Source organism: Gymnodraco acuticeps, unplaced genomic scaffold, assembly GCF_902827175.1.
Source record: "Gymnodraco acuticeps unplaced genomic scaffold, fGymAcu1.1, whole genome shotgun sequence".
Classification (NCBI taxonomy): Eukaryota; Metazoa; Chordata; class Actinopteri; order Perciformes; family Bathydraconidae; genus Gymnodraco; species Gymnodraco acuticeps.
In genome coordinates, this window is record NW_022990966.1 from 788,595 (window position 1) to 801,938 (window position 13,344).

The 13,344-nt window shown below is 40.7% G+C and overlaps 1 protein-coding gene across 3 annotated transcripts in view; it reads left to right on the forward strand.

The window, feature by feature from the left end:
- Positions 1-13,344, forward strand: part of mideasb (mitotic deacetylase associated SANT domain protein b) — a 31,346-nt gene that overhangs the window by 8,589 nt on the left and 9,413 nt on the right. For all 3 annotated transcript variants that reach the window (XM_034235335.1, XM_034235337.1, XM_034235334.1), the window contains exons 3-8: positions 920-1,192; positions 2,872-3,211; positions 3,858-3,924; positions 6,338-6,480; positions 9,269-9,372; positions 12,785-12,860. In XM_034235335.1, the coding sequence (XP_034091226.1) occupies positions 920-1,192; positions 2,872-3,211; positions 3,858-3,924; positions 6,338-6,480; positions 9,269-9,372; positions 12,785-12,860 (1,003 nt within the window). The remainder of the gene's footprint in view (positions 1-919; positions 1,193-2,871; positions 3,212-3,857; positions 3,925-6,337; positions 6,481-9,268; positions 9,373-12,784; positions 12,861-13,344) is intronic.

The following is a 13,344-nucleotide window of genomic DNA, read 5'->3' on the forward strand; positions in this document are numbered from 1 at the left end:
TGTGAGGAAAAGAGCAGGGTTCCTCTTTTACTGTATTGATTATAATTTAGAAGTCTGCCTGGGTTTGTTAACAGTCACCGAGGCACAATTTGGTTTGATATCTAATGTGCTGGGTTGTGCTAAGATGGAAAGCTAAGCTATAACTTGAGTAGAAGTTGTGTCTACTTGCACTTGGTGAGTAGTGCACTGTATCTGCTACACAAGGTGATGTCCCCTTCAACTCTTTATGTGAGCAACTGGAGTTTTACAACAGGATTAACAGGCTAAGATGTTGTCTTCAAATCAGCCTTTTATGTAGCTTTAATAGCAGCCCTGCTTGATGAGCCCTCCCCATGTGAGGTGCTGCAATCCCAAACGACCTCATTTATATTTTCTATTATTATTTTTTATTATTATTATCAATTAGGCTTATTTGGCGATTACATCTGGATGAATCATTTGGCCCATTTCAATTCCTCATCAAAACAGTTTGTTATACATTTTACATTTTATTAATTGAACTAGGGTTGCTCGATTATGGCAGAAATCATAATCTCGATTATTTGGGTCAATAATTGATATCACTTCACGATTATTAAAAACGATTATCCATTTTCCTTTGAAAACATCAATTTATTGGAGAAATTGTTTGAACAGTATGTTTTTAACAGTTGATTACCCTGAACGTTAAGTATAATTAAACTGAAAAACCAATAAATAAAAAATAGTTTTATTTCGATTATGTTGTTTTCGTAATTGTTGCAAGCCATAATCGTAATTGCGATTTAAAATACGATTAATTGAGCAGCCCTAAATTGAACCATAAGCCTTTAGTTTAGTGTCTACTATTTGCAATGCATTTTCATATCCTGTTGTTTTATATCGAGGAGAAATCAATTGACTAGATCCTTGTAACACCTTCCTCCACCCTCTTTTTCAGGAATCCCACCGTTCGTGGAGTCCCACTCAGACAGGGGGTATGAACACCAAGCGGCCTCGAGACGACAGCCTCCTTCCCCTCGTCATCCCCGTGTCCGTTCCCGTGCGAAGGCTGGACCCCTCCTCTCCGGACAGAGATGATTCAGCGCTGGCCTCCACCTGTCCCCAGAGACCTTTAAACCCCCAGGACTTTGGGCGCTCCGACCACAAGCCCTCGGTCATCGTCACCCGGAGACGCTCCCTCAGGAACTCGTTGTCAGAGAGCTCAGAGCAGGTGGGTTCATATTAATTCCCTGATGCTTATTTTTTCTATTTATCAGAATCAGAATCCCTTTATGAGTCCCACAGAGGGGAAATGTACATTGGTACAGCAGAAAAGAGCAGCTTAATGTTACCAAAGAAGCATGCATAAACAAAATGCTGTACTTTGATGCCGTTTTTATACTTTTACATACACACTTGCATACATTTATTGAATGGTCAGATTAATTTACTAAGGATAGTGGGGTAGTAGTGTGAGTTCCACTGTATTCCTCAGCCTGTTATCAGTATGCCTAAACTCCAGATATTAAGTCGTCGCATTTGAGCCACATCTCCCCGCCATCTCCCCTTCCCCCATCATGCTCCATGTCTCCCCTGCCCCCATTGGGGTCCTCTGCACTTTTCTCGCTTTCCCTGGTTCATTTGGGGGGGATTTAGTGAACTAGATGCCCTGCCCCAGATCAGGCAGATTATCAGGGTTTAGCGATGCCATACTGTACATTATGTACCATACAGTGGAGGGTAGGGGTTGTTCTTTCTCTTTAGAATTTCTCAGGATAAATAGACAACTGTATGCGCATGCTTGTCTTTCATTGAGGTTTTTATGTGTGTGTTTTAGGGCTGTCACAAAGCTCCAAAGTTTCATTCATAATATAACAATTGCATTTTGATTGCCATCAATTCTGTTTAAACCTGGCTTTTTTTCTTGCACAGTTGCAGATAAAGATTGCATTACATTAATATGAGTAGTATTATACAATTTATAGAATTAGATTCCAGTGGTGGCTGCATGTAGTGATGTTGGGTTGGGCATGTTCAGCTAAGCTTGTAGATAACATCACATGTACAGGTGGGACACAAACTAGTTAGTTATTATTAACTTACAGAAGCTCTGTACAATAGTCCACCTCACTCTGTCACCCTTTCTCTCAAACACACACACAGCTCTTACCAAAATGTATTTACGTTGACAAAACTGACGGGTTTGATTAATTGAAGAAAATTGAGTTATTAAAAACTCAATTTATTCAATTTGACTATTTAGTTTGAAGCTTTAATTGTGTGTGATAAGGTCCTAAAACATGACATATGAAGCTTCATTAGAACACCTCTATAGACAGGGGTGCACATAACTGATACACAGGTACGCATGCACGGAAATTTAAAAAAAAAATCTGAAATGCGCACCGTCACTTGTGTCACTAAGCGCCTTTGCGTACCAATGTACTTGTGGAGCTTTTCCAGAAGGCGCTTAGATCACTGGACGACAGAGTCGGTGTCCGTGTGCACAGACGGGGCTGCTGTTAACGTCGGTCTGTACAATGGAATTGTGCCAACCAGCTGCGGAGGGAGACTCCCCTGTGCACATTCGGTGCCCCGCGCAAACACTGGAGAACTTTGCAAAATCAGCTGATCACAACATTCACGCTCTATGGTCCCGAAGTACTCCACTAGCGCCCCCCCCCACCCCCCCGTCGGCCTTCGCGACACAGAGGGCTTCAGGCTCCATCACATAACTTTGCGTGGGGCCAGAAGTTGGAGTACCAAACACTGACTCCTGGTACTGAGTACATCTGAGTACCTCATTGAGAAAGTTATGTGCACCCCTGTCTATAGTAGCATTGCATGTAAAAATAAAATGTAAGTGCACTGCGATGAATCTAACTGAAACTATAATTGTTTCCTCTCCAGAATGGAAGAAGTGAAGGAGAGCGGGACGACGACGGCAAAAAGTCTAAACGGCGTCCCCGGCCTGAGCCTCTTTTCATCCCGCCGCCTAAACCTGGTTTATTCATCGCCCCTCCCATGTACTCCAGCATGACACCCTACCAGAGCCACCTGCGCTCCCCAGTCCGCCTCGCTGAAAACCCCTTCTCCATCCCCCCCTACACCCCCCCGCCCATCCTCAGCCCTGTCCGAGAGGGCTCCGGCCTCTACTTCTCCACCTTCCTGTCGTCGGCTGCAGCCAGCGTCCAGGGCCTGGCGCCTCCTATCACCCCCAAGTCTGCAACACGCAGCCTGTTGCGCTCCAGTGAGTAAAACAAATAAAGAAAATACCTGTCTGAATTATCCACGGGGCATCTTAACTGGGGCATCTTTTTGAAAGTTAAGATAATAACTTGCAGGGTATTAACAGAGCATGTGAACATTATCAAGGAGTTCAAATTACACTTCATTACCAGCTGCATTGTCTCTTGTCAATCTGAACCTTTCAATAAAAAACACAATACAGAGAGGTGAATGTAAATATGTAAAACAAATAGTTTATAAAATGTGGTTTTGAAAGTTAAGATAATAACTTGCAGGGTATTAACAGTGCATTTGAACCAAATAAGACCTTCAGTATATCAGCCGGGTTACTCCTTAAATGTAAACACAAATACTGATAGGTTGGACGTTTATGAAAATTAGAGCAATAAAGACAGGGGGAGCTTTAAGGACACTGAGGATACATTTAGTTTAACCCTTTAAATATCAGTTGGGGAATCTTTTTTGGACTCACTTTAGAGTTCTGGCAAACATTTCCACTGATGTGTACTTTAAAAAAAAAAGTGATTTAGGAAAGTCACTTTATAAATATTAAAATGATGCCTGATGGATTTCTGTATTTGATATTCTTGTCTTTTTGTCATCTACTTCCATATCACTGAGTGCATGTTGTGTTGCCTCTCTAACAGACAGCTGTGACATCACACCACCCGTTCTGTCGGCTATCGGAGAGGCCACTCCAGTCAGCATAGAGCCGTGAGTATTTCCCTCAACTTCCACACATTATCTTCTTCCATTGTAGAAAGGTTTTGGGCTTTAGGGGGGATGTTGTTTCTCATTTCCAGAGAGTTGGATGGCCAGAGCCTGCATTACCATAGCTGGAGTAGAAGCTCTGCAATCAATTAATGAAATCATAACACTGGGATGGAAAATGAAATGTCTTGAAAGCGAACATATTTTTCTTGAAATGCTAAACCCATCTTTTAAGGCGTTCCTCCTCCCTACCGCTGATACCACTGGAATCTTTTGCCCTGTCATCCACTGCTAGCATTAGCGCCAGCCTTCGCCTTCTTATCTAACCATGCAGTCTAATGTCTCAATAAAAGTACATCCTGTAATAACAGTCAGATAAAGGCAAGGTAAGTGTATTTATATAGCACATTTCAACACAAGGCAATTCAATTCGATCCATGCACATAGTTAAGTTGACCTTGTCTTTCTAGGACTTTTTTGGTATCCTCCGTGAACCAGGGCCTTGAAACCAAAACTAATTCCTGTATCCCATGGTACCTTTTTAGTTTTCGCCAAAACTATTCCTCTTTTCTTTAAATGCACATTAGTTAAGTTTAAGTTGTCTTTTCTAGGACTTTTTTGTTGTCCTCCGCGAACCAGGGTCTTGAAACCAAAACGGCACACATAGGGGACTTTAACCACCTACGAGGGGACTTTAACCCCAATAATGACTTTAACTACCTTTGGGGGGACTTTACAAAAATGAAAGACATTAAGAAAATGGCATTAAAAAGCAAAGATAATAAAAGTTACAGTGCAGTTTAAGATGTGAATAGTTCAATTAAAAGCAGCGGCAAAAAGAAAAGTCTTCAGCCTGGATTTAAAAGTATTCAGAGTTGCAGCGGACCTGCAGGTTTCTGGGAGCTTGTTCCAGATATTTGGAGCATAACAACTGAACGCTTCTTCTCCGTGTTTAGTTCTGACTCTGGGGACAGAAAGCTGACCAGTCCCTGAAGACCTGAGAGATCTGGATGGTTCATAATTTAGCAGGAGGTCAGAAATGTATTTTGGGCCTAAACCATTCAAAGCTTTATAAACCAGTAGCAGTATTTTGAAATCAATTATTTGACACACAGGAAGCCAGTGTAAAGACTTCAGAACAGGAGTGATGTGATCCACTTTCTTAGTGTTAGTGAGACTCACTTTAGAGTTGCGTCAACAGTGAGGAGCAGTTTATGGGGGTTCATTGTGCAAGCTGTCCCCCGACTGGTGCCAGCTGCTCAGCAGTTAGTCAGGGACGAGCCAGCGAGGCGGCCCATAAATCATGCCTTCAGCTGGGCCCGCTGTTATCCAAAACACACGAGAGCCATCTCAGTTCAACCTTTAGCAGCCCACCTTCCCTGGGGGAGGCTGCCAGAATACATACACACACACACACACACACACACACACACACACACACACACACACACACACACACACACACACACACACACACACACACACACTCAGCTGGAAATACCGCAGGCCTACTGGAAAAGCAGGGGAGGGAGGGAGGGAGGGAGGGAGGGAGGGGGCATGCTAGAACAGGATTGTGTGTTAATGCAACACAGCAGGATTTTCACAACTGTAGCATTGAGGTATCAGGTTTCAGTGGAAGCCTATAGAGAGTGCATGCATCTGTGGGATGATGAGTCTTTCTCCCTATTTGAGGATGACCTTTGTCCCACTCCAGGTTCAGGATCCATGGACTATCAGATCAGTGAATCAAGAAGTGCACACACAATTTGAAAGGGATTTGCATATTATGCGTTATGCTGAGAGGGCAAAAGAGGAGCGGTGTAACAAGCTGGAATTCAAAACAGTGCAAGGGTTTCGGGGGCTCACAGCCTCAACAATCCTGCTGTGACTATTTAAAGATCAGAGCAGATAGAAAAGCCAAGAATTCAAAATGTGAGCTTAGAAATAAAACCAGAGGAAATCTGGTATTGTTATGTGATATTTAACTGTGAACAAATACCACTTCACAACAAAGGAAGGCACTTGATTAATTTTGCAAAGGGGGGTTCGTTTAGCATGAAACACTTGAAATAACTAAAGGATCAGTTAAAAAAGAAAGTAGAAAGAAAGTGAGGTCGAAGAAAACTATTTCTGCTAAAAAGTTAGCAATGATTGAGAGTCGGACCTAAACGTTTCAGATGTGGGTATCTCACACTTCACTGTAACTTTTAGTCATGTATCTTTTGTTATTCATGTTTTATTATCTTTGCTTTTAAATGAGTGTTTTTAAATGTCCTGTTATATGTTTCTTAATGTCTTTCATGTTTGTAAAGCACTTTGAATTGCCTTGTGTTGAAAGGTGCTATATATAAATACACTTGCCTTTCCAAAGATCCCATTTAAGCCCTTGTCGCTCACACTGATGTTCTGTTCCCAGACGGATAAATATTGGGTCGCGGTACCAGGCCGAGGTGCCGGAGCTGAGGCAGCGGTCGGCGGTGGAGCGGGATCAGCATCGAGCGGATCAACTCTGGACTCCGCTGACTGAGCTGGAGGAAAAGCCCGACTTCACGCAGAGAGGTAGGAAATGACTAAGGGACAGTTTCATCCCACAGGCCATAAGAATGTTAAACACCTGAACTTTTGAAAGAACATTCATCTGTTCGCAACTCATATATATCAATATTCCAATGACTTGTATATAGACTATTGTACTGCACTGTTGGAGGAGCCTGGGACCTAAGATGTTCATTGTCATAACTACACTATCAACAACAAAGCAATGTAGCAAATACAGTTTCACATTTGTAACATGAGCAGTTATTTTTTCTTTATTAAAGATCCCCACTTGTAATATCCATAGTAACAATTATTCTTTCTGGGTTCCCCGTGAAAGACAAAACAATAAAACATCTCATTCTTAACAATCCAAAATATAAACAAACCAAACGATTAATATTGCTAGATAGCTTTAGCAGGATCTTGTTATCTTGTTACTTGTTCGATTTTTTACCGACATTATTTACTGAGAAGCTGATGATCTGTTCCAACAGTTCATTTATTTACGACCTTTTATGTATGTGAAATAATCAGTCAAATACTTTCTTAAAACTCGAGTCATTTCCTTAATGTGAAATACAGAAGTAACTTTCTGTGCTTTCAATAATTCATCATTACATTTTAAAAAGTTGCAAATTATTTCTTAGTTTTTTTGAATTTTCATTAAAGGGATAGTGGAAATGGAACCTCAAATAGTTTCGTTTTAACTTATATACAAGCATAATTACGTACCAAAACAATCACACCTGATTAAAAAAATATAATAATTGCCTTACGCATGTTAGAAGCACTTTATTGCAGCTTCCCTGAAGTTTTTTAGAAACGAAATGTTTCTCAGCCTAACCGGAAGTGACGAAAACTCAGGAAGACGATACGATAACAAACCATGGCGTCTATGCAGAATGAACGTGGAAGGGCAAATATACCAGACAAAGAAGAAGGATTGTACGAGGTATCCAGTGATGATAGCGAGTCAGAAACATCCTCTCGGCTTTCCTACGAAAATGTCGTTTTAGGAACTGAATCTGAATCCGGTTCAGTAAGCGACGATGGTGACAATATTGAGCCAGAAGATGGACCATTACGTCCTTATTTGTTCGAGCCCGAGCCCGAGGTGATGGTTCACGGCATGGGCAATGGCAAGGATGACAAGGACCAGGCGCCAGATGATGCACCCCTACGCACAAATAATCTTGACTGGTAGGTCCCTAAGCATAGCTCACGCATCTTAAGATCACCTGTAGCCTTTACAAATATTAATCATTGTTAACCAGTTAAGCCCGAAGGTCCCCCCAGTGGACCCCTCTCACCGTTTTTTTTCTCTCACATGTCTCAGGGCTTCTTAACATTTATGAAACTATTAATGTTTCATACCCTTTTAAAGGTAAGAAACTCCGCTAACTGACAATAAGAACAATTGTTAGCTAGAAAAAACACAAGCGTAATACCAAGCCTTTGAATTAGCATTGAGCGAAACAATGCTAACTAATGCTAACGCTTTTTTACACACAACACACGGTAGAAATGCCCTTATTACTATCTTAACTGCACAAACAAGATATACGATTTAAAGCTGAGACTCCACAGATTCCACACATGTAATGTCATCACTGTAAGACCTCGAATTCCTGGAGCTATCAGCCAGAAAAGAGAAAGTAAACAACATCCGGTTCCAAAAATATTACAATAATTACGTCTTACCTTTTTTGATTTGTGATCAAAAGTTGTGTTCAACGGAATAAAAACGCATCTCAAGGTTAATCCAATGTCGTTGTGTCACGTAGAATTTTTCTGTCGCACTACAGCCATACAAAACACATCTATTCACCATAATAAAGGTCGGCTATTCACATGCAAATGCTATTGAATGTCCGCCATTGTTTGTGCCCGTCTTCCTATGCTCTCGTCATCACCCGAAGATTCCCGACGATTCCCGAAGTATTTCGTTTCATTGAGAGGGCGCAGTAAAATTGAAAATAAAATGAAACTAGGCGGATGAAATTAAAAAAAATTGTTTAATATGCTTCTTTTTTAATAAAAATACATAAGTTAAACCCAAAATTCGCGGATTTCCACTATCCCTTTAAGATACTTAAAGGTGGGGTAGGTTTGAGAAACCGGCTCGAGATACACTTCTTGTTATATTCCATGGAATGCTCTTAACATCCCGATAGCAATGAATATCTGAAGTGCTTTGACAAAAAATCCATACAAAAATGTCATCTGTGGAAGCCGTGGCGCTGTAAAAAGCACGACCAATCATCTGAGCCGGCCCGGCTAAAGTAACTGGATGGCCGACCTGCCTGTCAGCCTTCCATCTGTGCACAAACTGATCTCGTGCCCTCATTGGTCATGTGCGCGTTCGTGTGTGTTGGAGGAGGGGCTCTGTAAGGAAGTCTGAAGGAAGGGGCAGATTTTTTTTGGCTGCGTACTTTCAAATTCTAGCGCACTCGAGCTGGTTTCTCCATTCTTACCTACCCTACCTTTTAAGTTTTTAAGACATGCGTGCAATTTAAACCCTTCAGGTAAATGCTGCAATTAAATATGATTTGAAAAAAAGATGTAATTGCCACTGTGGGTTGGTTTTGTTTTTAACACAACAGAACTGCTGAGCCTGCATGATTAACAGCAGAGAAACACAATAAAACCACGCTCACAATAATGTTTAAAACAATTATCCACCCACATCAAGTTGCTCACAGTCTCTCTCTCTCTCTCTCTCTCTGTCTCTGTCTCTGTCTCTGTCTCTGTCTCTGTCTCTGTCTCTGTCTCTCTCTCTGTCTCTGTCTCTGTCTCTGTGTGTTCACAGTGCAAGACCTCATGCACCTGGCCTGCACCAGTGTTCTGTGTGGAGGAGGCACCAACCAGGAGCTAGCCCACCATTGTCTTTACGAGTGCAAAGGGGACATAATGGTGAGCACAACAGAACAATCCATACTGACTGACAGGGAAGGGACCTCTGTGATTAATGGAAACATCACTGGTCGGTCTGGTTCTAACATACATGTCATGCACACCAACCTTTTTACCCTTATAGATTGTGTAACACGTAGAAAATGAGTATTTGGAGGGATTCACCATTTATTTATTTTAAACTCAAGGCCTTTTAAATTGTTTTTTCTCTCTGTGTCATTTCTGCAGAACAGTTTTAGTCATTTGGCTTTGTCCTTAAGATAAATATCTATATTTGGATATTTTGGTGTAATCTCCTCACTGGTGAGAAGGAAAAAAAAAAGAAGTAATGTCACGTACTTTGGTGCACCAATCAGGGATCGGCAATATTCTTCTTTTTTTTGCCATGTTCAATTAAATCTGAATCTGAAAGGTCTTTTAAAAAAAAGTCATTCATATTTACTGTTTCAGAATAAGACTACTTGTCAGGGGTTTTTAGGGAAGGATTGAAAGAACAAGATTCAATGGATTTTTGTAGTCATAGACAATAGTGGGTTTATGTAAGTCATAAATGATTTTGGAATTGAATCATTACTAATCAGATGCATGTAAACATGAGTTTACAGTACTGATTGTGTTGCAGTACATGTGTCCTGTCCTTTGACTTCCTGCACCACATTTTCCACCGAGCTGCTTTCTCTCTTGTGTGTTCATGAAGCGATTGAAGTTTCATCTAAACTGTCAATGATTTCTGAACGGAAGTGACTGATCTGCAGACTCTGTGGTGGCCTGAGGTGACTGAGAAAGTGAAACTGTTTGGTTATTTAGCCAGAGGTGTGGTGAGATGGCATTGTGAAGAGCAGAAAGGATGCATCTCTGTTTGAGTGCTTACTTTTAATCATTACCATATCAAGGCTAGAACTTTTTTGCAATTCCATTCATAGTTTTCCAAATATATCCACATTCTCAAAGCTTTTTTCATTATGATAAAAAGCTTACCAAATATTTTGGTTTAGGTACCTTGAAAGTACATTAATTTGACCCTTACAAAGCTGCAATAACCTACTTCCAGCTTCTCAAATCTGCTTTTGGTCCTATGTGTAATAATAAACTAAATATCTTAGGACTGTCAGACAAAACAAGACCTTGGAAGATGTCTCTCCATTCTTTAGGATACTGTGATTTGATTTTTCTTTCTTTTGTCTTTCATATTTTATTACCAAATAATCAAATTATTATTTTATTATTTTATTTATTATTATTATCAGTTTGTGTGTACAGACAGAGAGATCGAAATGACGTTTCCAACAATCCCGAATACAAAAATACAATTATACAGATATGTATACAGATATGTATCAAATATGTATAAAATATGTATATCCTATATATACACAATCAACAGACACATTTACACATATGCACACATTAAGATACAAAAACACAACAATGAATATATACTAAATAACAGTCACTTCAATATCAATGTCTTTGGGTATGTACATTAGTGCAAGATTGTCCATAGAATGTGCATTTATTGCAAGTGTCTGGTGCTGGATTTGAGTGTCCGAGTGTGCGTGGGGAGTTACTGTATAGTCCAGTGGGGAGAGAGGGGAGAGAGTTCAGCCTCCTGACAGCCTGGTGTAAAAAGCGGTTCTTTAGTCGGGGCCTGCATTCATTCAACAACAATAAATTGTTAGATGACTTTGGATTTCACAGTGTTGTAGCCAAGTTCCTCCTCGTTCTCTCCTGAGATATTTACAAAAACAGAAAGCACTCAACAAGATGAGGTGAAATGTTTTAATCTTTTTGAGATGGAGTTATTTTTATTGTATTTGATCACATGCACATATTTCTTTGTTGTACTTTAAAGCAAAACCAGACAAACAAAAAGTCCGAAATATGTCTGAGGAAGGGTGAAAAAAGTCCTCCTGGATTTTCACCAGCTTGCCCTGACTCATAGTGTCACCGAGGTTTCTGATTGGTCAGTCGGGCGCTCCACCTTTGCTGCAGCAGTGATGCTTCCAGTGTCTCTCACCTCTTGCCTCGCTGGCAGACCTCTGATCACATCGGGGCATGAGCAGCCCGCAGTGCAGATCTGCTTCGTCCATCCTTGACCTCTGCAGGAATCGGCTATTTAAAGCACGCTGCCCTGCTCAAATAAAACACACCGTAGGATAATATATCTGCTGCGCCACATCCAACAATATAAAACCAACACCGTGCTCCGCTCTGTTTGTGGGAATGAGGCCAAACAGCGGTCAATGTTAAACGCCATGAGACAAAATATGAAGTGTTTCCTGCTCACTCCTCTCCTATTGAATATCCAACAGTCATGTATATTATTTCAGAGAATTAGAGTAATGCTATGATCATTTAAAAAAAAAAAAGGAACATTTATTTGACCAGCTTGAATCGAATAATGGGGGTGACTACATTATTTTAATAGATGATGATCATCATTGGCAAGCCAGTTATTTACTTGAGTAACCAATCGTATGCTCGGTGTCTAAATCTAAAGATAATTCATTTATTATAACGTTAAGACAAGAAAAAGAATGAAGGCTGATTAAATGTATGTTGATTAATAATTTAAATAATTGACCTTTTTAATAACAAACAAACACTTTTACAATATGGTAAAAACATGTTTTAGATATCTATTGAATTTTAGCTTTCTAACTATGAGGTTTTAAAAAATGTAATTGGGACCTTTTTGGATGCATGTCAGAAACCCCTTACCCCCATTTACTAAAATAAAGGCCAAAAGAAATATCTATTAAAAAAAACATTAATTAGTCCATAGACATTTTTCGTTGTCTATAGAAGACCTATTCAATGACAATAAATTACAGTGGATCCAAAAAAGGAATTATTTGATGTTGAACCAGAGAGAAATAGTCCCTTCACATGGAAAACACATTTTGTGCATGACTTTGTCCACACAGTAACTTTACCGGTGATCCTGAATCAATACTTTAGAGCTGTCAGTGCTTCGTGGTCATACTGGAGGAGATTTCAGGCCCCTAGCGACCAATGTCACTGCACTGGTCCAATGTTGTCAAGGAAACTACGCGCGGGGGGGGGGGGTTGTCAAAGCGCCCATTCTCTGCAGCAGTCCGGCTCCAACTGCCGTCTTCAGCATTCATGCATAGTCAAGACTTCTCAAAGAGCACGAGTTTTGTTTCCAACACCAGAGAGAGTATTATGACATGCATTCACCTGATTCATAGAGAAACATGAAGAGTGGTTATCTCGCTCTCCCACTGGTTCTCGGTTTGTGTGTTTTTACAGGTTTATAAAGCACAATTTGAGTGCCTAATGGAGCCAGACTCCGCTCACTTGGCAGCAGTGACCTAAAGGCTCACTGTTGTGCAGCTAATGTGTGTTTACTGTCAAGCATTTTTAAAGTGTTTGTTTGTTTGTTTCTAAGGCTGCTCTGTCGCTCCTGATGCTGAGGAATCCAGTTTTCCCCAAGTCTCATTATCTGGCCCACTACCACTACTCAGGTACGTCTTATACAACATATTGTTCTGTGTATCCATATAGAGTTTAAACTTCTATATTTCAAGCTGCAATAGTACATTGTATTCAAACAAATTCCAGCTTCTCAGTTTTAGGGAGTTGCTGTTTCCATTTTTGCGTTATCTGACAAACCCCAGCAAGCATTTGTGGTAACTTGAAAATGCTGATTTCAGTGAAAAGTGAACTTTGTGTTCTGGTTTGTCATCATGGGGGTGTCAACAAAGAGAATCCTCTCCTATTTCTTTAAACCAACTAAAACTGAGTCGTTCTAAGGCCTTGCATCAAAGCAGCTGCAGCAGGGAGAGTGTTTGGGCTGTGGTGGGGGTGGGGGGGGACTGTGGAGGATTGTCAGGGTCAACGGGAGGAGGGGAGGAGGGGCTTTACAGCATGTGGTTAATCCCAAGCAGAAGACAGGGAAGCCATTGTTTACCAAGAGATTTGACTCGGTGTGTGTGCGCTTGCGTGTGT